Here is a 22,258-nt window from a genome sequence, read left to right as displayed (position 1 = left end):
AAACGCTGGTTTCATTATCATACCAAACCAGACCCTTGAATAAAATGTAAGTATGGCTTCTCGTGGAGCATTTGGAAAAGCTGTTACCATCTCCTTTGGCAAGCGGAGACTGTACTTCCAGATTGAAGAACCATTTCTCAGTTGTGAACTGCTTCAGATTGTTCACACCATGTAAATAGCAAAGATTAAATGGCAGTGTTGATACCTGGGGAGTTGAAAAAGAGACTTTTTAGGGCATGTGCTGTGAGGATATGCGTGTGCATGAGACAGATTTCTCTGGTGTAGATTTACTGGTCCGTGGACACGCAAAGATTTGGATTCCTAGAGCTCCAAAGTTGGCTCGGGCCCTTTCAAATTGTGACACTATACCCCTAGAATAGCTATTGTACATTCCAAAAGTGAGCTCACTCGGATGTTGAGAGCCAAATATGCCAGCACAGCAATGCCTACAGCTGCTTTTCGCTGTCACTTCCAAGAGTGGTGTTTTTATTTCTCAGTTGGAGAGGCCAAAGAGACAAATACGCATAAACATCACCTTTGGACCAAAACCCTCTTGCAGAGTTCCACCCTGGGAAACAGCTGAGCACTTGCTAAGACAAGAGAAGAGAATACCAGCATTTCCTCAGCAGTACATTCAGATCAGAACAAGAATTGAGGAAGCAGAGAGATTGCTGAACCATATATACTAAATGAAACTGATTTTCCTACTGAAAGATATAAACCAGGGGTCCTCAAACCTTTTAAGCAGAGGGATGGTTCACAGTCCCTCAGACTGTTGGGGGGCTGGAATATAGTTTGGGGGAAAAACTATGAACGAATTACTATGCATATTGCCCATATCCTATTTGTAATGCAAAAACCATGAAAGAACAGTATGATATTTAAAACAAAGAATTTTAATCAACATAAGCTTACAAATATTTCGTTGTGAAGTGTAGGCCATCTTTGGCTGATGAGATAGCTGTAGTGGTGCAACAGTTAAATCGTTGAGTGGCTGAACTTGCTGACCGGAAAGCTGGTTGGAATCCACAGGACAGGGTGAGCTCCCGCTGTTAGCCCCAGCTCCTGCCAACCTAGCAGTTCGAAAACATGCAAATGTGAGTAGATCAATAAGTACCTCCTCAGCAAGAAGGTAAGTGGCGCTCCATGCAGTCATGCCAGTCACATGACTTTGGAGATGTCTACGGACAGTGCAAGCTCTTTGGCATAGAAATGGAGATGAGCACCACCCTCAAGGCGAGGATGAAGCGGAAGCCTTTACCTTTATCTATGTATCTGTGTTTCATTGTTTCGAGGCATTTAATGTTTGCCTGTGTTTGTACAGGATGAGGCAGCATAACTTCCTTTTTTCAAAACTTAATAAAACCCATTGTATGAATCAGAATTTTTTTATATAATGTAGGCGCATACCTAAGGTTTTGTTTTACGTAGTTTTGAACATCAAATTAGGTAGGTGAAGTCCCCCATTCTCCATTCACTGAGTAAACCAATTTCTGGCGTTTGTCATGACTCTTGCCAGCATAGCAGGCATTATGTTGGAAATTTCTTCCTGGATGTTGGTCTTCAAATCTTGTAGGGCCCTTGGATGGTTCACATCAACACGGGATTTCAAAAAATCTCATAGAAAAAAAATCACAAGGGGCCAAATCTGGAGAGTGGGCCAGCCACTCCAAATCCGCTCGAAAACTAGGCCTCAATGGCAAAAGCACGCTCCTCACTGTTCCAACGCATGATGAAGACTGAACTGTGTCAGGACAAAACTTTATACTCTCGCCTTTCGAACGAGACCACTAGCACTTCGCTACGTCTTCAACCGACTGAATGGCACGTATTTTTAAAAAGGAAGTTCTGCTGCCTCACCCTGTATATGCTGGAATCTGCCTTGAGTCCCCTCATGGAAATATGGCGGAATACAAATAAAGTGTTTTTATAATTATAAATTATTATTATTATTATTATTATTATTATTATTATTGCAGCCATGCTGGCCACATGACCTTGGAGGTGTATACAGACAATGTCGGCTCTTTGGTTTAGAAATGGAGATGAGCACCAACCCCCAGAGTCGGAAACGACTGAACTTAATGTCAGGGGAAAACCTTTACCTACTATTTTTATTATTATTAGGGTTGTTGTTGTTGTTGTTGTTGTTGTGTAGCTTCAGGTCGTTTTAGACTTAGGGTGACCCTAAGGCAAACCTATCACAGTTTTCTGGTCAGGATTTAGTCAAAGGGGGTTTGCCTTTCTCTTCCTCTGAGGCTGAGAGAGTGTGACTTGGCTAATGTCACCCAGTGGGTTCAAGGCCACAGTCCAAGATTTAAACCACTACGTCACACTTTCTGAATTCTTTCCCTTTTTTCCCCAACCTTCCTTCCTTCCTTTTCTCTGTCTGTCCCTCCTTCCTTTTTTTTCACTTCCTACCTCCCTTTCTTCCCTTTCTTCCTGGCTCCCTTATAGAATCATAGAATCAAAGAGTTGGAAGAGATCTCCTGGGCCATCCAGTCCAACCCAAGAAGCAGGAACATCACACTCAAATCACCCCTGACAGATGGCCATCCAGCCTCTGCTTAAAAGCTTCCAAATAAGGAGCCTCCACCACACTCCGGGGCAGAGAGTTCCACTGCTGAACGGCTCTCACAGCCAGGAAGTTCTTCTTCATGTTCAGATGGAATCTCCTCTCTTGTAGTTTAAAGCCATTGTTCCGCGTCCTAGTCTCCAAGGAAGCAGAAAACAAGCTTGCTCCCTGTGGCTTCCTCTCACATATTTATACATGGGTATTATATCTCCTCTCAGCCTTCTCTTCTTCAGGCTAAACATGCCCAGCTCCTTAAGCCGCTCCTCATAGGGCTTGTTCTCCAGACCCTTGATCATTTTAGTCGCCCTCCTCTGGACACATTCCCTCCCTTTTTCTTTCTTCCCTCTTCCCTCCCTTTTCTCCTTCATTCCCTCCTTTCCTCTTCCTTCCTTCCCTCTTTCCTTCCTTTTCTCACTTTCTTCCTCTCCTCTTTCCTTCTTTTTCTCTCTTCTTTCCCATCCATGACCTTGGAGGTGTCTACGGACAATGCTGGCTCTTCGGCTTAGAAATGGAGATGAGCACCACACCCCAGAGTCAGACATGACTGGACTTAATGTCAGGGGACTACCTTTACCTTTACCTTTTAGGTTTCCATGACGGAGCCAGGATTGAAAATAGAATGTGCCTACACTGTAGAATTAATGCAGTTTGACACCACTTTGATTGCCATTGCCAAATGATGGAAGTTATAGTTTGGTGACTCTTAGGCTGAATTTTAAAACCTTGCAAAACTGCAACAATTCCATAGCATTGGGCCAAAGCAGTTAACCTGGTATCAAACTGCATTAACTCTATCTACAGTGTGGATGCCCCTTTAAGTGTCTCGCCTGCAAAGAATCACAGCAAGGAGGGGAAAGTTTTATTATAGAAGAGGTCAAGGCAAAACCAGCAGAGATCCTCAAAACAGCCTCAAGGCGCGAGCATGCGCCACCAGCAGGGGGCGGGGCTTCTGCGAAAGCGTCAGCAGCATCCCTGGCCGAGAGGCTCCTTTGCAACCCAGGGAGAATGGTCTCCATGGAGACAGGATGCAAAACACCGCGCGCGTCATAAGGCGCTTCGAACGCCGGGCCTTTGAAAGCGGCCCTTTTGATTCCTCTTAAAGAGGCCGCGACCCCTATTTTTTTTTGCCAGGAGCGATTTGAGCGCACCGCAGGATGGAAGAAGGAAACCGCGAAAAGGGAGGCGATGGAGGAGAAGATTCAGGTGTTGCTCCAAAGTCAATGCCCAGCAACAGAGAACCAATGCGGGAACAATGAGGTTTAAAAGATGGAAGGGTGTCAGGCTGCATCTACACTGTAGAATTGATGCAGTTTGATACCACTTTAACTGCAATGGCTCAGTGCTAGGGAAATCCTGGCCTATGTGGTTTGATGAGGAAGAAAAGGCTAGCAAAGCAAAGACCTAGCAAAACTGCAACTATGATTCCATAGCATTGAGGAATAGCAGCTGAAGTGTGGTGAAACTGCACTAAAGCTGAATCTACACCAGGTATGAGCAAACTTGGACCCTCCAGGTGTTTTGGACTTCAACTCCCACCATTTCTAACAGTCTCAGGCCCTTTCCTTTTCCTCCTCAGCTGCTTAAGTGGAAAGGGCCTGAGACTGTAAGGAATGGTGGGGGTTTGAGTCCAAAACACCTGGAGTGCCCACATTCTCACATAGACAGCTGAGGAGGGAAAGAAAAGGACCTGAGGCTGTTAGGAATGGTGGGAGTTGGAGTCCAAAACACCTGGAGGGCCCAAGTTCTCTCATAAGCGGCTGAGGAGGGAAAGGAAAGGACCCAAGGCTGTTAGGAATGGTGGGCATTGGAGTCCAAAATACCTGGAGGGCCCAAGTTCTTTCATAAGTGGCTGAGGGGGGAAAAGGAAGGGACCTGAGGCTGTAAGGAATGGTGGGAGGTGGAGTCCAAAACACCTGGAGGGCCCAAGTTGGCCCATAAGCGGCTGAGGAGGGAAAGGAAAGGACCCGAGGCTGTAAGGAATGGTGGGAGTCGGAGTCCAAAACACCTGGAGGGCCCAAGTTGGCCCATAAGCGGCTGAGGGGGAGAAGGAAGGGGCCTGAGGATGTTAGGAATGGTGGGTATTGGAGTCCAAAACACCTGGAGGGCCCATGTTCTCTCATAAGCAGCCGAGGGGGAAAAGGAAGGGGCCTGAGGATGTTAGGAATGGTGGGCGTTGGAGTCCAAAACACCTGGAGGGCCCAAGTTCTTTCATAAGCGGCTGGGGGGGATAAGGAAGGGCCTGGGCCTGTTAGAAATGGTGGGAGTTGGAGTCCAAAATACCTGGAGGGCCCAAGTTCTCTCATAAGCAACTGAGGGGGAAAAGGAAGGGGCCTGAGGCTGTTAGGAAGGGTGGGAGTTGGAGTCCAAAACACCTGGAGGGTCCACGTTCTCTCATTCCTGGTGTAGATGCAGCTTTAGTGCAGCTTTAGATGTTGGAAATGACTTGAAGGGACTGAAAAAACAAAAAAAAAAATGCAAGGTAGTTTTCTTATTCAGTTGTAGTATCCATGTTTAGGAAAAGGGTGGCCTTTGAGATCATAACCTTTTGGAAAACCAGAATCTCCATAGCCTTTTAGAAGCATGACCTTTTGGAAAATCATTACCAGTATTCATTCATTCATGAAAATCCACCAGTATTCATTCATGCAAGGCAAATTAGTCTTCTCAGCTGTTAGACTGATATTATTATTTTATTATTATTATTATTATTAACTTTATTTGTACCCCGCTAGCATCTCCCGAAGGACTCGATGCGGCTTACACAGGCCGAAGCCACAAAACACAATACAATAGAGAACATAACACCACAATAGCAAAGCAAATCAAACAATAAGCAAAATAACGACAATGGCAGTACATCAAGACATTATTAAAAACTGGTTCGGCCGGCGCACTGGGGTACAAGGGTTAAAAGTGCTGAAATGGCAGGAGGCACGTAGGATTAAAAGTGCGGTGTGCAGCGACGATTAGTTATGCTAAGGTGCTACTAGGACTTGGGGTGGGGATTCCTAGTCTGAGAAGGCACAACGGAACAGCCAAGTTTTTAAATTCCTTCTGAAAACGGCTAGAGAAGGGGCCTGTCTGAGATCTTTTGGGAGGGCGTTCCAAAGTCGGGGGGCCGCCACAGAAAAGGCCCTGTCCCGTGTCCCCACCAAGCGCGCTTGCGACGTGGGTGGGATCACGAGCAGGGCCTCTCCAGATGACCGGAGCGAGCGTGTGGGTTCGTAGATGGTGATGCGGTCACGCAGGTAGGGTGGTCCCAAACCGTTTAGGGCTTTGTAGGTGAGCACCTGCACCTTGAATTGGGCTCGGAAAATAAATGGCAGCCAGTGGAGCTCCTTAAACAGAGGGGTAGACCTCTCTTGATAATGAGCCCCGGTTAGCATCCTGGCTGCTGCCCGCTGGACCAATTGAAGTTTCCGAGCCGTCTTCAAGGGCAGCCCCACATAGAGCGCATTGCAGTAATCCATTCTAGAGGTGACCAAGGCGTGGACCACCCTGGCCAGATCAGCCTTCACGAGGTATGGTCGCAGTTGGCGCACAAGTCTCAGTTGCGCAAAGGCCCTCCCTGATACCGCCGACACCTGAGCCTCAAGTGTAAGCGAAGAATCCAAGAGGACGCCCAAACTGCGGACCTGTGGCTTCAGGGGGAGTGTAACCCCGTCCAACACAGGTAACCACCCTATACCCCGATCCGGTTTACGATCGACCAGGAGGACCTCTGTCTTATCGGGATTGATCTTCAGCTTGTTCTTCCTCATCCAGATCGACACAGCGGCCAGGCACTCGTCTAGCACCTGAGAAGCCTCCTTGGAATTAGGTGGAAAAGAGTAGTAGAGTTGTGTGTCATCCGCGTAGAGATGGCACCCAACTCCAAAACTCCGGATGACCTCTCCCAGCGGTTTCATGTAGATGTTAAAAAGCATGGGCGACAAAATAGAGCCTTGCGGGACCCCACAGGTCAAAGGCCAGGGGTCAGAGCAGGCGTCTCCCAGCTTCACCATCTGAGTTCGTCCCTCCAGGAAGGACTGGAGCCACGACAAAACCGTGCCCCCAAGGCCCATCCCGGAGAGACGACCCAGAAGGATACCATGATCGATGGTATCGAAAGCCGCTGAGATGTCCAAGAGAACCAGCAGGGTCACACTCCCCCTGTCCAGCTCTCTGCGGAGGTCATCCACCAAGGCGACCAAGGCTGTCTCGGTGCCATGACCAGGCCTGAAACCAGACTGTGACTGATCTAGGTAGTTGGTATCGTCTAGGAAACCCTGGAGCTGAGAGGCGACCACCCTCTCCAGCACCTTACCCAAAAAGGGGAGGTTGGAGATCGGCCTGTAGTTATTCAGCACCGTGGAGTCAAGGGAAGCTTTTTTGATAAGTGGGCGAACCACGGCCTGCTTCAAATTAGATGGAAAAATTCCTTGCTCCAACGATGCATTGATAATCAGTACAAACCAGTCAAGCAACCCTCCTCTGGCTGATTTAATGAGCCAAGATGGGCATGGGTCTAGAGATGAGGTGGTCGCTCTTACAGCCCCAAGAATCTCCTCCACGGTTTCAGGAAGAACAAGCCTAAAAGAATCCCACAAAATTGGACAAGCAGGTGCCTCCGTCACCTCTTCTGGCACTGCGATGGAATTGGAGTCGAGCTCGAGACGTATCTGGGCGACTTTAATTGCAAAATGGTGTGCGAAATCGCGACACCGAGCTGCGGGGTCGTCAGGGACCTCCTCCACCGCAGGTGGGTGGAGGAGTTCTCCCACGACCCGAAACAGCTCCGATGATCTATTTGCTGCAGATGCTATACGAGCGGTCGTGAATGATTTCCTGGCCACCCGTATAGCCACGGAGTATGCCTTAAGAGAGGCTCTGGCCCGTGTTCGATCAGACACATCTCGAGATTTCCTCCATTTGTGCTCTAGCCCCCTTCTCGTATGCTTCATCACAGCCAGCTCCTCGGTGAACCAAGGAGATGGCCTGTCACGACGCAACGAGATGGGGCGTTCAGGTGCGATCGTATCTAACGCCCTGGCCATCTCCCCATTATAGAGAGTTACCAAGGCGTCGATAGAATCGCCAGGCTCCAAGGCAGGAAGAACCCTAAGATTCCTCAGGAATCCGTCCGGATCCATCAGCCTCCTAGGGCGGACCATCTTAATTTGTCCTCCACCCCTGCGGAGGTTTAGGGTCGCAGTAAGTCTAAATGTGATCAGATGATGGTCAGACCATGACACTGGAAGGATGTTTTGATCTTCCACTCTGATCAATTCGTCGTCCGCCACAAAGACAAGGTCGAGAGTGTGCCCAGCTTGATGCGTGGGGCCGGATATTATCTGTGACAGTCCTATGGCCGTCATGGTGGCCATAAAGTCCTGAGCTGCGCCAGATAAAGTGGTCTCAGCGTGGATGTTAAAGTCTCCCAGCACCACCAGGCGCTGGGAGACCAAGGCCGAATTAGAGACCACCTCCGCTAACTCAGACAGGGAAGCTGCTGGATCTCGGGGTGGGCGATACACCAGCAGGAACCCCACACTGTCACGGCTCCCCACCTTCAAGTGGACGCATTCAAACCCAGAAGCTTGCGGGACAACGCATCTGGTCACGGCGATGGATTGCCGGAAGACCACTGCGACCCCTCCTCCCCGCCCCCCTTGTCTGGCCTGTTGATGCACTCCAAAACCTGGAGGACATAGCTGGGAAAGGTTTACACCCCCCACCTCGTCCAACCAGGTCTCGGTAATGCATGCCAGATCCGCCCTCTCATCCAGGATCAAGTCCTGGATGGCCGCGGTCTTACCATTAACGGATCTGGCATTAATCAACAGGACCTTGAGACCAAGGGGGCTGCCAAGGAGCCTACCACTACCTACCTTTTCCAGGGTCGCAAAGACTCTGTTGCGCTTCCCCCTGGGATGTTTGTGACCCGCAAATCTCCTTCCCCACACGACTCGAATAGCACCCCCTTTCTCTGGAACCTTCCCCCCCCCCCCCCCGGCACGGCCAGGATACCTGGTTATCTCTTTGAACTGTTAGGAACAAAGATTATGCCGATGCACAAAATATATAGCCGATCTTCAGAAGTGTTACTTTAGCTGCCCGAAAAACATCTACTCTCCCATAAAATATATTTTGTTTGAAATCATGCTCTCAAGAGACAAAATAAGTAGTCTTTGTTAAAAGTAACATAGGGCCCATCCACACAGCCTGATATCCCACAATATCAAGGCAGAACACCCCACATTATCTGAGTGTGTGGGGCAATTTGGAAACAGTTGGATTCAATTGCAGTCTTAAGCACAATTGCCTTGAACTGGAATAGGGACACTTTTCGGCAGAGTTTTCAAGGTTTTGCTTCCAGATCATAAGTGTTCAACGGCTGCTATAGGAACCTTTTGGGAGTCAAGTTATCTCCATCTGTTTGTATCCAACAGACAATGAAGACATGGGAAAAGGACAACCAACGCCACCAACCAGGTAAGTTATAATGAATCTATACCAGGCATGCACAACCTTTGACCCTCCAGGTGTTTTGAACTTCAACTCCCACAATTCCTAACAGCCTCAGGCCCCTTCTTTTCCCCCCTCAGCTGCTTAAGAGGCTGAGGGGGAAAGGAAGGGGGCTAAGGTTGTTAGGAATGGTGGGAGTTGGAGTCCAAAACACCTGGAGGGCCCAAGTTTGCCCATGCCTGATCTAGACTGACTTGTTTTTATTCCATTGTGGTTTGTCACAGTATTGCAGTGTATTGGCAATCGAGAGAGAGAATGCCCTCTTAAAGCATGTCTAGACATCCAATAAATTAGCAACAAATTCAGTCCATATGCTAAGCCATACTTTTCCTGCAGTGCAAAGCATAACATATTCATTGCCTATGATACGGAAATAGATTTTAAAGCTTTTTAAAAAGAATGAAACTATTTATGTAAGACAAGACTATCGAAGGGAAAAGAGAATGGCAATGCCAACCTAAGTGGAAAGCCGACCGCTTCAGATTAGAGCCAGTCCTGCTGTTCACACTCACTGCATTTCCTTACTTTGTGTAACATGGGTAAAAATGGGTTAAACCAGAAGTCCATGGAAGTCTTTTGGACATGGGAATTTCAGTTCAAATAAGTAAACATCTCCATGCTCTTGTTTTCTACATCCTCCATCTCTAGTCTTAATTCTCTGTTTAAGTATCAGCATTAGGTGAGATGGAGAGAAGCTTTTTGGGTCACTATGGATTGGAGGAGGAAATAGGAAGTGTCTTTGCCCCCATCATTTCCCATTGCTTCTGCTTAGCATTGCTGTTGGAGAACCTCATTAGTACTAACTACACTACAGTAACTGTGTTGCCGAAGGCTTTCATGGCCAGAATCTCCGGGTTGCTGTGAGTTTTTTGGGCTGTATGGCCATGTTTCAGAAGCATTATCCCCTTACATTTTGCCCACATATGTGGCAGGCACCCTCAGAGGTTGTGAGGTCTATTGGAAACTAGACAAGTGAAGTTTATATATCTATGAAATGTCCTGGGTGGGAGAAAAAACTCTTGCCTGCTTGAGAAAAGTGTGAATGTTGCAATCGGCCAGCTTGAGTAGCATTGAATGGCCTTGCAGCTTCAAAGACTGGCTGCTTCCTGCCTAGGGAATCCTTTGTTGGGAGGTAATTAGCTGGCCCTGATTGTTTCCTGTCTAGAATTATCTTGTTTTTTGAGGGTAGCTCCTTATTTACTCTCCTGATTTTAGAGGTTTTTTAATACTGGTAGCCAGATTTTGTTCATTTTCATAGTTTCCTCCTTTCTGTTGAAGTTGTCTGCATGCTTGTGGATTTCAGTGGCTTCTCTGTGGAGTCTGACATAGTAGCTGTAAGAGTGGTCCAACCTTTCTTTGTTCTCAGATAATATGCCGTGTCCAGGTTGGTTCGTCAGATGCTCTGCTATGGCTGATTTCTTTGGCCAAATCAGTCTGCAGTGCCTTTCATCTTCCTTGATTCGTATTTGGATGTTGGTTTGGTGGTCCCTATGTAGCCTTATCCACAGCTGCATGGTATACGGTAGACTCCTGCAGAGGTGAGAGGACCCCTCTTGTCCTTTGCTGAATATAAAAAAAAAAACCCCCCTCTAAAATCAGGACAGTAAATAGACCTCAAAACAGACCTCACAGCCTCTGAGGATGCCTGCCATAGATGTGGGCAAAATGTCAGGAGAGAATGCTTTTGGAACATGGCAATATAGCCCAGAAAACTCGCAGCAACTACAGTAACTTCTTGCTTATTAAGGAGGAAAAGGAGAGTTTAGCCTTCTCCCCATTGCAGTGACCTGATGGGTGACGCAAACAACATGTAGTCTTGTGAGCCCTGTTCCTTTGTTTTAGTTTGTAACCAAGCCTCTAGGCTACTAGTGACAGCAATGAAGGAGCAATGTTGGCTACAGTTACCAGGGGATGGCAAAAGATAAAGTACCCATTCTGCCACTTTGTAAACTCCCTTTAGATCCACAAAAATCCATTAGAACCCATCTGTCTCCAGGGACAGACCATTCTAATAGATCTCCCTCCCACTGTATCTGAGAACCGTCCTTGAAAATCTGAAATTCAGAAGGAAAAGATATGGCTAAAACAAGAAAGCATGTGCATAATTACTCTCTTTCACATCAAACTTCCGAACTTCTTTCTTATGAAGCTAGGCAGCTGCATTAATTGATGCTCAGTGCTTCAAAACCAATAGCCTTTCTTCATCAGCTAAATGTAATTTATTTTCAACACAGGGCACCCGAAAATAGCATAGCAAATCTGCAGCATGAGAGTAGTGCTGAAATGGAACTGGAGGAGACCATGGAAGAGCCAGCTGTGGCCACAGGTACTGTCTATCTGCTGAGTTTGAAGTGGGGGAAGAAAGGTGAATATCTGGAGTATTCAGAGCAAGGAAAGCAATGATTTCAGACTAATCTCTTATAAAAGATAGATAGATAGACACACACATACACACACAGACTAAATATCTGTTATAGCAATCTGTCCACAGATCAGACAAGAATTATTCTCTGCGCTTAGCTTAGGCCAGATCCAGACAGACCTTTTATTTCTGGACAGAATAGTGTCCAGAATGGGGGGTCCTATCCCCCCCCCCCCCGCAAGCCCCCACTCCCTTAAAAAGTAATACTTACCAGGCCTCCATTACAGCTTCAGCCTGCCAGGAGAGCTGGTCAAAGCTGTAATGGAGGCCTGCTAAGTATTCATTACTTTTCTAAGAGGTCTGGGGGCTTGGGGAGAGGGGTGGGTGGGTATTTCCACAGTTTACCAGGCTTATTTAACCTGGTAAACTGTGAGAATGGTGTCTGGACTGTAGTCCAGACACCGGAAATAGTGGATTTATCCTATGCCTTCCAAGAAGGCATGGAATAAATCCACTATCAAATTAATTCGCTACAAACCAGGGCTTTCCTGATTTGTAGCAAATTAATTCAGGACTGTCCAGAACGTTATCTGGACTGGCCCTCCTTTATTGCAGTAGATACTGTTGTGACTCAGCTGGAACCACAGAGTGCCTCTGATGAGGAAGATGGGACTCAGGTTCACAATCTGGTTCAAAATGTCCCTGTTATAATTAGTGAGGAACAAGGTGTGGAAGTTCAGTTTCCCACAGCAAGGAATGGGTTTGTTGATACTGAAACTGGACAGGTGCAGGTGCAGGTGTAAATTGACTCAGAAAAGGAGGACAGTTCTCAGCCTGATAATGAGCAGGAAGGCAAACTGGATAACACTAGTGAACAGACTGACCTTGATGAAACGGGAACCTTAGATCGTGCTAACCATTTGGAATTCAGAGTTCGAAGGAGTGTGAGAATAGCTAACAAGAAGGAGGTCATAGGCAAAAGGAAAGCCTTCATGTTTTTCAAAGGATATTAAGCAGTGTGTTTGGGACCAAACCTTTGTCAGAGCAACTTTATGTTAACTAAGAAGCTTGCATTTTGCTTGTTTGGATTATCTTGCAGTTCTTGTGTTCATGGTCTTAGGACTCAGTCATGGGATTTTACTTTGCTGGTGCCTTTTTGGATCATGTTTCAAAGTGCTATTTTGTATTGATCTTTTAGAGCATTGCTTATGCTTTTAAGAACTTTTTATCTTTTACTTTTTTATAAACTATAAAGACTTCTGGCCATGTGCAGTTTGGTGTTTTCAGCAAGGTGAACCTATTCTGAGGTGTGACAGATACTGCAATAAAGGTGCTGTCTGGACAGGCCCTTAGGTGGATGTGGTTCTCTTTCATACCCCAAATGTTTAAAACAAAGCATTTCTTGCAACAGCTGGTTGCCCAATAGAGACTGTTGCCTGCACAGTCCATCAATGCTCTGCCTTACAACTGGTACATCTGAGATACATTGTGTACACAAAAGCAGCTTTAAAAAGATCTTCTCAATCTGGCGTTGAAGCCTAAATGGTCCTCTCTTTAAAAATGCCCTCGATGCTGAAATATATTTCTTTATTTCAGGGAAACTTTGGATGAGGCAAAGGGGTGCATTTTCTATACCTCCAAGGCCTGGGAAAACTGCAGCCCATCACAACATCAGCTTCTTGAAGGGAGGGAGGAGACACAGACGCCTTCTAAAAGATATAGAGAACATTTTCACCATGTTTTTGGGCATTCTTGGGTCATGAAGCAAAAAGGTTTAGACCCCTGTGTTCTGTGTAGTCTGCAGATCACACTTTGTCCATCTCTGCTTTACTGCGGCAGGTTCCAACCTTGTATTCATGCCCAGTTTTCATTCCAGCTGGGATTCATAGGTATTGTAGTCCATCATGTCTTGAAGATACAAGATTAGCGAAGGCTGACAGTGCAAGTCTTGAATAATGCAGTGAACAGATACAACTATAAAATGAGTTGGGTATGTTTTACGGAAGATAGGAAACAATTTTCTTGGATTCTTTTCATTCTTTTAAGAAAATAAAGTCTCACCCTTACGCTATTTTCAGCATAAGAAAAAGTGGTAGTGTTCTTTGTTTCTTTTTAAAGTGTAAATTATGTAATGGATGTCTGTATTAAAAATAGTATGTGTTCCCTTGGAGGAGAACAGGATGCAAGCTTTGTGTTTATTTAGACATGCAAATGCCATGCTTTTTTGGGGTGTTAATGGTGTTTCTCTAAACAGATTCGAAAGATCAACTGGAAGAAGTTAAAAGTAGAACTTCTATATCTTCAGCTAAGTAAGAAGAACAATATCAAACAATCTTTACCCTTCTCATGGTCATTAATAATGGAATTTGCCCTATTACATTCTGATGAGTTGCAACTAAGTTGTTGGTAGTTTTTCAGGCTCTGCTGATGTTTCACCTGCATCTATGGCAGGCATCCTCAGAGGTTAAGACCTCACAACCTCTGAGGATGCCTGCCATAGATGCAGGCAAAAAACTTACAACAACCCAGTGATTCTGGCTGTGAAAGCCTTCGACAATACAGTTGCAACTAAGTTGACTAATTTTCAAGTTGTTGTTATTGGTGATAATGGATCATGACCTGTTAGGATCACTGACCATCAGGGTATAGATCATGAAAGGTTAGGATCACAATCTAATCGGGTTAGCAGAGTTTATTTGGTAATAGATTATAGCTGGGCATGTTGTTGTTTTGTTTCTGTTTGATGCTTTCAGTAGACAATGATGCAAACAGACTTCTTTTAAAAATAACAAGTTTTGTTTACTGATAACTTCATGTATTTAAAGATACCGGCACATTTCTTGTCAAGGGTTAAAAACTTTAGTAATGTTTCAGAGAGTTTGCATCTTGAACTTATAATCTTTAACCGTTTCTTCATAAACTATGTTGCTTTATACAGCTCTCTTTAGTAAGAGTTTACTTTCAAATAAAGCACAAGCCTCAACAGTTTCTAACTTCCTAACATGAGCTTCTGCACTCTGACAGACTTCTATACTCAAGCTCATTCAAAGCACAATAACAACTCTCTGACAGTCATTCCTCAACTGACATCCCCTAATTGTCATCCTGTTTAAAACTGAACTTTCTAAACTTTCACTGAGTCAGTTATGTGACCTGCAGTCCCTCCCACTACTTTAGGTATATAGAGATAAGGAAACTGCAAATCAAATAAGACATATACTTAAGTTTATAAAAAACACATTATAAAACAGGCAAACATCATATAGAGAAGGCTTGAGAAGGTTGCTTCCTCCAATAGTTGTTACTGTTGTCATTGTTGTGTGCCTTCAGGTTTCTTCCAATTTAGGGCCACCTCAAGGTTTTCTGAGACTGAGAGGGTGTGACTTGCCCCAAGATCACCAAGTGGGGTTTCATCCCAAAATGAGGATTCAAATTCTGGTTTCCAGAGTCATTATCAAATGCTCAAACCACTATGCCTTACTGGCATTACTCTAAAGTTTTAAAGTCTTGTATGTAAGTGTTACAGGTTTCATAGGTAGGTCTATACACAGATGGTGTCATAGGACAGGACCCAACTCTGGATCAATAGTAATGGAATACGAGAATCCAGCAGAACCCTTCCAGTGAAGTTAGGCTGATGACAGAGACTGACTGTGAGGGAGTACTTTCTTTCTACTTCAGCCCTCCTTGCCCTGAAACCTGTTCCAATGGGATGGAAAGCCAGCTTGTTTTCAGGTGGCACGAAGGAAGGTGGGAGAAGAGAAAAAAGTTCCAAAACTTCTAGTGTTGGAATGTTAGAATTAAATTATAAGAGACTGTACTTGTGCAATGTTTTGCCCTTGTTTTCAAAGAGTAATGCATTGCCATTCTGTTGGCTAAGGTCTTACAAAGAGAGTCGAGAGGAAATAACAGTTAGCAGCCCAGAATCTGGATCAGATGTTTTCTCTTCTGTAGGAATGATGGCATTATTTCCCCCTCAAATCACTGAAATCCCATCAACAAGCACAGGTACTGCATTTTAACATCCTCTTAAGCCAATCTATTGTGGATTAAGAAAGTTGTTACATAGAGCTAGTGATAAACAAAAAAAACTGGTTGTGAAAAAGCAAGAAGACCTTTGAATTGTAGAGGAAATATTTTACTTTAGCTTCATAAAGGGAGGGTGTTGAATTGACCAAAACAGGAACAACTGAGGGTAGCATTTTAGGATTTGATTACACTAGGAAATAAAATTAAGGATTGGAAAGAAGAGGCCTCAATATGATTTGTTTTGGGGTTTTTTTTTTCAAACTAGGCAAGTAAACAATAATAAAAAAATAAATAACCTAACTTTTTTTTAAAAAAAGTTGTTAGACTGGTTTCTGGAAGCCAAGGTTGAAGCCCTTGCTCAACAAATGAAAAAATGGCTGGGCAATGTTGCCTTTCTGCTGTAAATAACTGCAAATAGTCCAACTGTATGTATAACTACTTTGGTTTATGTGTTGTCGAAGGCTTTATTTGCTTTATACTCAGCAGGAGCCCAGGCTCATCCAACAATATTGGGCAGCGTTAGAAGAGAGCACCCTGCCATTTCCCATTTAAGCGGGTGAGTCATTGACATGCATTATTTTCCAGTTTGTTCAAATCTAACAATATCACAAGCTCCTACACAAGGGGGAAATGCATGTATAATCTGTTGTATACCTCACCATTGAATATAAAACAACCTTCCTTTACCTGGTATTACAAACGCCATAACCCTCAGATAATATGATGTCTTTAGACAGTCCTTCTGATCCAAAACAGCTGGAAAGTACTGGAGTGAAGAAGATTGGGACTAGCAGGAGTGGGAGGTATATTTTTGAGACCGAAGGGCAAAACAATCCAATCATCTTTCATATTTTAAACACTTTCACAATATCCTCAAGCTTTTGTGTGATTTGCCTGCTTCCCTTTCATTTTTTAAAAAGACTGATGCACATTTATCAGTTCTATTTTCCATGGTAGACATAACAAATGAGTGGGTGTTTCCAAAACAGAGGAAATTAATGCTCCCAATAATAGGGGAATTTTTACTGTTATGCTTATTAATATTTCTTCTAGTAGTTTTCTTTTCCACTGCTTAGAACAATGAGAAAGAGGGATAACTCATAGTCGTCAAAATGATTAAAAGATCCTAGAGGTTGGTTTGGAAGATATAGTTACTATTTAGCTTGATTATTACAATGTTATGTTGTGTCTTTTGAAAGTGGGGCATTGAATCCTATTGTGGCTGAAACACATCAGGAACACTTGGAAGTGTCTGTTGCAGTGCAGACAGAGGCAAGCTGGCTGTATGAACACGTCTTCAAGAGAAAAGGTAAGTAGAATAACAACTGTATTGTACAGAGTATTTTTTAAAAATCACCAAGAGAACACTTTCTTGGTACAGAATATATGAAGCTGCCTTATATCAGCACAAATTATTTGCCTACCTGAGCCATTATTATGTACTATAACAACGTAATGGCATAATGACAGCTAGTAGCTTCCCTGCCAGTAGAATGGAAATCCATTTTGGGTCGAGAGATTTCGTCTAAACATTAGGGAAACTTCCTAAAAGTAAGAACTGTTCAAGAGTGGTATATGATGCCTTGGAGAGTGACAAAGGTTTTTAAAACCGACACTGGATGCCCATCTGCTGGGAATGTTTTGGTTAGATATTCCTGCATGGCAGTAAGTTGGATTGATTGGCCCATGTTAATGGGATATGGGTTATGACCTGTTAGGATCATAACCTATTGGGATAAGGATGGTGACTTCTTAGGATCACAAAATACTGGGGATTATGGATTGTGACCTGTTAGGATCGTAACTTATTGGGTAACAGAGTTATGGAGGTGTTCTTTAGATTATTGATGATCATTGGACTTGTAAATATCTTGTTTCTATTCAATGCTCTCAACAGACAAAAATTTAAATCAACTTCTTGTAAAATAACATATTTCCTTTACCCATAACTTCATGTTTTTAAATATACAGGCATTATTTCTTTTCAGGTTAAACTTTAAAACGTTTCAGTTTATATCTTTAACTTATTGTCTTTAACAGTCTTTTCAAAACTATATCCAGTACAGTTCTCTCATAAGAGTCTACTTTGAACTGAATGAAAAATAGACTTCTGTACTTAAGCTAACTCAAGGCTTAGCTGTCTTTTAACTTCTAACCCTGACTTCTGTATTCTAACTGACTCAAGCCTCAACTGCCATCATGATTAAAATGGATTCTAAACAATCACGTGATTTGCAGCCCCTCCCATTGCCTCAAGTACATAGAGCTAAGGAAACTGCAAACCAAAGAAGGCATACACTTCAGGAAATAAAATGACAAATTATAAACAGACATAATATTAAATAGAGGAAGCTTGAGAAGGTTGCTAACTCCAACACATGTGGTCTCTTCCAATTCTATAATTATATTACTCAAACTTAAAGAAACCATCTAAATAAAACTACCAAACAAATCTGTCCAAATGTTAAGGTTTATTTCTGACTTACCCAATACTGGATCTATATAATATTTAATTTATAATGTTTATTTACTTTATTTATACCCCACCTTTCTCCCTGAGAGAACTCAAGGACATCTAACAACCACACACTTTGATTAATTTAAAGTGAATACTAAAACTAAAAAAAAATTAAATAGTACTGCATTAGGTTCAATCACAGTACAAATATAATAAATACAATTAAAATGCATTTTAAAACACACACACACCCCACACAGCTTAAAACAAAGTCCTTCTTATTGATAGATGTTGGACTAACAGTGATCAGAAAAGAACCTTTTTGGTTTTGGCACCTACTTGTAGACTAGTTTCCTCAGGGAGCATTACGTGGCACTGAATCTTGTCCTTTTTTGACACAAGGTCTTTTCATTTACAGTCATTTCTTTATGGTCATGTTACATATTAATTTAAAGGTACTCCCTGTGAAAAATACAGTTAGTAATGCATCAGCAGAATTTAGGCACAAGAGTCAAGACTTGGAGGAATGTGGTGTACTTTCTAAATTCAGCTTCTGACCACTTTTAAAAATATACATGGCCGAAAGTGTTCATTTTAGAAGAATATAGCAAATGTTCTGTAGGAACACTTGACAGCGAAATGTCCTTGGATTGCTATAAGAGATTTGCCATAATACATTTACATGTATTTTATGAAATGTATTTATTTACAAGGTGACAAAAACAGAAGCTCGAGAGCAATGCTTAAGGTTCCTTTTACCATCAAGGTCTATGTAAAATAGTTCAAAGCCAGCAATCCCTCCCCCACCAAAGCTAGTTTGTTGATCAGAGTGAAACTTGCACAAAAATGTTCAGTGTGTGTGTCAAGCTTGAGCAAAAAATGTGTTTATTTAGAGAAGCTAGATTAAAACCCTTACTACAATGTTAGCTGTCATCCCATTAGATAGTACACCATGTTTTGTGATTCTCTGATTAAGCTTATGGATTTATATATCAACAAGAGAAACACAAATGTTTTAAATTATAATATAAGAGTTTTGTTTGGCTCCATATTTCTTCTGGCCTCACTTAAGGAATGCCCAAAATCTCTTCTATAAAGACGTTGGCTCCTTTACCAAATTCCATTGTGGCTTCTTCAAGACTGTCAAGTATCACCAGTGAGTTGGAATTCTAATAGATGGCCATGGAAATACCCTCGCGATAGTTATCATCAGTGGTAACCAAACAGAAGCAAAAATGTTCTACTTTGGCAGAGTAAATCATGCTAAATTTGTTTTGGTTATACTGGGACTGTTTTGTTTGTTTTTAAATTGCAAGAAGGACACAATGTGCCTTTCCAGGAAATATATATACAGTTCCAAAGAAATGTGTGCAGTTCAAAAGTGCAAGCCATTCAATGTTATCTAATGTAAAAAGTAACTGACAATATAAATAATAATGAGAATAGCTGAAGTGTTTCAAAGAAATCTAATGATTGTTGGGTTTTTTACACTACATCAAGTGTTTTCCTTCTCTTACCAAGAACCCCCCAGGCTGCCACTTTTTTCATAGCCCCAATAATAGTACCTTTCAGATATGTTGAACTAAAGGCATCATCTTCCAGAGCTCAATAAGATTTTATTTATTTAGTGTCAAAAGCATTGCATAAATAAACAAGTATAAAACTGATAAAATAGAGGGAGCACAAGAAGCTAAATAATTTTAGACCAAAAATGAGCAACAGTGACCACATTGTCTGTAACTTTAAACAGTTCTTCCTCTGTGCATGAGGCAGGGCATTGTGAGCAAGCATACAGATGCGGAGTTGTGTGTTCTGCTCCACAGTCACACATGGTGGAGGATTATTCTAGGTCGTGCCATTTAATTAGGTTTTCTTTTGATCTGCCAACTCCACTTCTCAGTCTGTTCAAGGACTTCCAAGTTGCCCATTCTCGGCTTGCCCCTAGAGGAAGACCCTTGTGACGGACCATCCAATTGGGATAGCCTGGTTTAGCTGCCCAGAGGGATAGTCCTGCTGTTGCTCGGGGAACATTAAGAGGAGTGGTGGTTCTCATGAAGCTATTCCTTGATTTACGTCTACTAGGAGGAGGCTGACAGCCATGCAGTGGATGACTTTCACAGTGTTCAACCTTATTTCTCTTACATTTAGCAGCAACTTCCCATCTCACATCGGGGGGGGGGGGGGGGGGGAGCCAGCTAACTTATAGAGTCTATCAACAGGTGAAGGTTTGAGACATCCTGTGATTACTCTGCATGTTTCATTCAGTGTATTCACCTGCTTTGCATGGACAGACTTGTGCCAGATGAGGGCAAGCATACTCAGCAGTTGAGTAAGACAAGGCCAGGGATGATGTTCTTAATAGTTTTGGGTTTGTACCCCTTGTGCTGCCAGTAAGTTTCCGCAGGATGTTATTGCATGCAGCTACTTTGTGCTTGGTGTTTGCACAGTGTTTCCTAAATGTTAGTTTTTGATCTAAAGTGACACTGAGATATGTAGGATGGGAACAGTGTTCAAGCTCTTGGCCTTTCCAGGTAACTTTCCAGTTGACTTCACGGTTATGTAGGTGGAAAGCACACACTTGTGTCTTGGCAGGGTTAGGCTTCAGGTGGTTATCTTTGAAGTAGCTGGAAAGATCTCTCAGGGCATTAGTAAGCTGATTTTGATTGTTTCAAAGTCTTTTGTTTGTGTTGTTAGATGAAGGTCATCAGCATATATAAAGCTCTTTGTGAGTAGTGGCTGTGACTGATTAGTAAAGATGTTAAACAAGGTCAGTGTAAGAACGCTGCCTTGAGTTGGACCATTCTTTTGCCACATCCATCTACTTTTCCTGTCCTGAAACACCACATAGAAGCTACAATTTTCTAGGAGAGTCTGGATAGTTTTTGTAAAATTCGGGTTTTGGGTAATATGGTAGACTTTCTGCAGCATTTTTCTATGTTGCACTGTGTCATAGGCTGCTGTAAGGTCGACAAAAACTGTTCCAGTAATGCAACCTTTCTCATATTCTTCCTCGATGTACTCAGTCAGATTAAGAATTTGGGTTGTACAGTAAGGTGAAAAACTCTGTTCTAGAACATGGGAATCCTTCTCATGATAAGTTGTATGGAGTTCTCTGTTTTATGATAGCTCACAATTACCCGATATAAATACTCAATATAATATTCTGAAAAAAATACTTAATAGGGACTAAGCTATGCGAAACATTTGTTTCCAAAAGTAACAGCACAACAGTTAGTCTGATCATCAGTGAAAAAGCCTCATTAAAGCTATTTTGAGATTCTGTCATATAGAACAAACTCTGGGCTATTTTGGATTTCAGCTCCTGGAATCCTTGATCATTGGCCAAAACAGCTGAGGCTTCAACGTCATGTGGTTGCCATGATTGCATGGAGTGCTGTTATTTTCCCGCGGAAGTGGTACCTATTCATCTACTCACATTTGTATGTTTTCAAACAGCTGGCAAAAGCTAGGGCTAACAGTGGCAGCTCACCCCACTCCCCGGATTTGAACCACTGACCTTTCAATCAGCAAGTTCAGCAGATCAGCCGTTTAACCCACTTCAGTACCAAACTACAAATCCCACAATTCTCAAGGGCAGAGCCATGGGAATTAAAGTGCTGTAATTGTAGTGTGAAAGAGACCTAAGCTTCTTGATGTTGTTGAACGTGATTCAATGAAACAAATATATGTGTATGTTTACACATTGCAGTTGCATTCTGCTCTGCTATGCTGTATTTTATTTTACAAAGTCTCTTGAGAACATTCTGCTCACCTTCTGTTGCCTATTTTCATACTTTATTCCACATATGTTTATTCTTCTCAGCAAAATGAACTTCATATTTCAGACAAGTAAAATGCTTCTATTGCTTTTTTTTCAGCTCCAAAGAAAAAAAGAAGACTGCCTCGTGAGAATGGTAAATGGATCTCTGAAATAGTAATTTCTTCTTCATCCTTTATTTCTGGGCTTCTGTGAACCCACAAAATGCTGCCAAGCATTCTGTCAAATAGAATGACTGGGTTTAGCAACAGACTCCCCAAGAAGTCTTAAGAATATGGCTGTACCATTGTGTTTATTCCTAATCCATAAAATGAAAATCTTATCCCTCTTTACATTGACACTACAGAGATCTATGATATAAGAACTGTGAGACACTTGATGTACTTAAATCAGAAAGAGAATTTCTTCTTCTTCTTAGATGAGCATCGGGCAGTTTGAAAGAGGGAATCTGCTCATAGTTTGTTCAGTACCACAGTTGCCTCTGGCAACGAGTTTTACAAGGGGCTTTATTGTTTCAGAATTGATCTGAGGCAACAGTGGAACAAAAGA

General features: G+C 43.0%; 1 protein-coding gene across 1 annotated transcript in view; it reads left to right on the top strand.

Annotated features, from left to right (window-relative positions):
- The first annotated feature begins 3,574 nt into the window (after positions 1–3,574).
- Positions 3,575–22,258, top strand: part of ERICH6 (glutamate rich 6) — a 46,219-nt gene continuing 27,535 nt past the window's right edge. Inside the window, exons 1-8 of the mRNA XM_060767720.2 lie at positions 3,575–3,778; positions 9,007–9,049; positions 11,317–11,408; positions 13,699–13,753; positions 15,325–15,452; positions 15,957–16,029; positions 16,673–16,782; positions 21,810–21,845. Of these exons, the coding sequence (XP_060623703.2) occupies positions 3,730–3,778; positions 9,007–9,049; positions 11,317–11,408; positions 13,699–13,753; positions 15,325–15,452; positions 15,957–16,029; positions 16,673–16,782; positions 21,810–21,845 (586 nt within the window). The 5' untranslated portion in view covers positions 3,575–3,729. The remainder of the gene's footprint in view (positions 3,779–9,006; positions 9,050–11,316; positions 11,409–13,698; positions 13,754–15,324; positions 15,453–15,956; positions 16,030–16,672; positions 16,783–21,809; positions 21,846–22,258) is intronic.

Source organism: Anolis sagrei, chromosome 3 (assembly GCF_037176765.1).
Source record: "Anolis sagrei isolate rAnoSag1 chromosome 3, rAnoSag1.mat, whole genome shotgun sequence".
In the NCBI taxonomy this organism is placed as follows: Eukaryota; Metazoa; Chordata; class Lepidosauria; order Squamata; family Dactyloidae; genus Anolis; species Anolis sagrei.
This window is presented reverse-complemented; position numbering and strand designations above follow the sequence as displayed.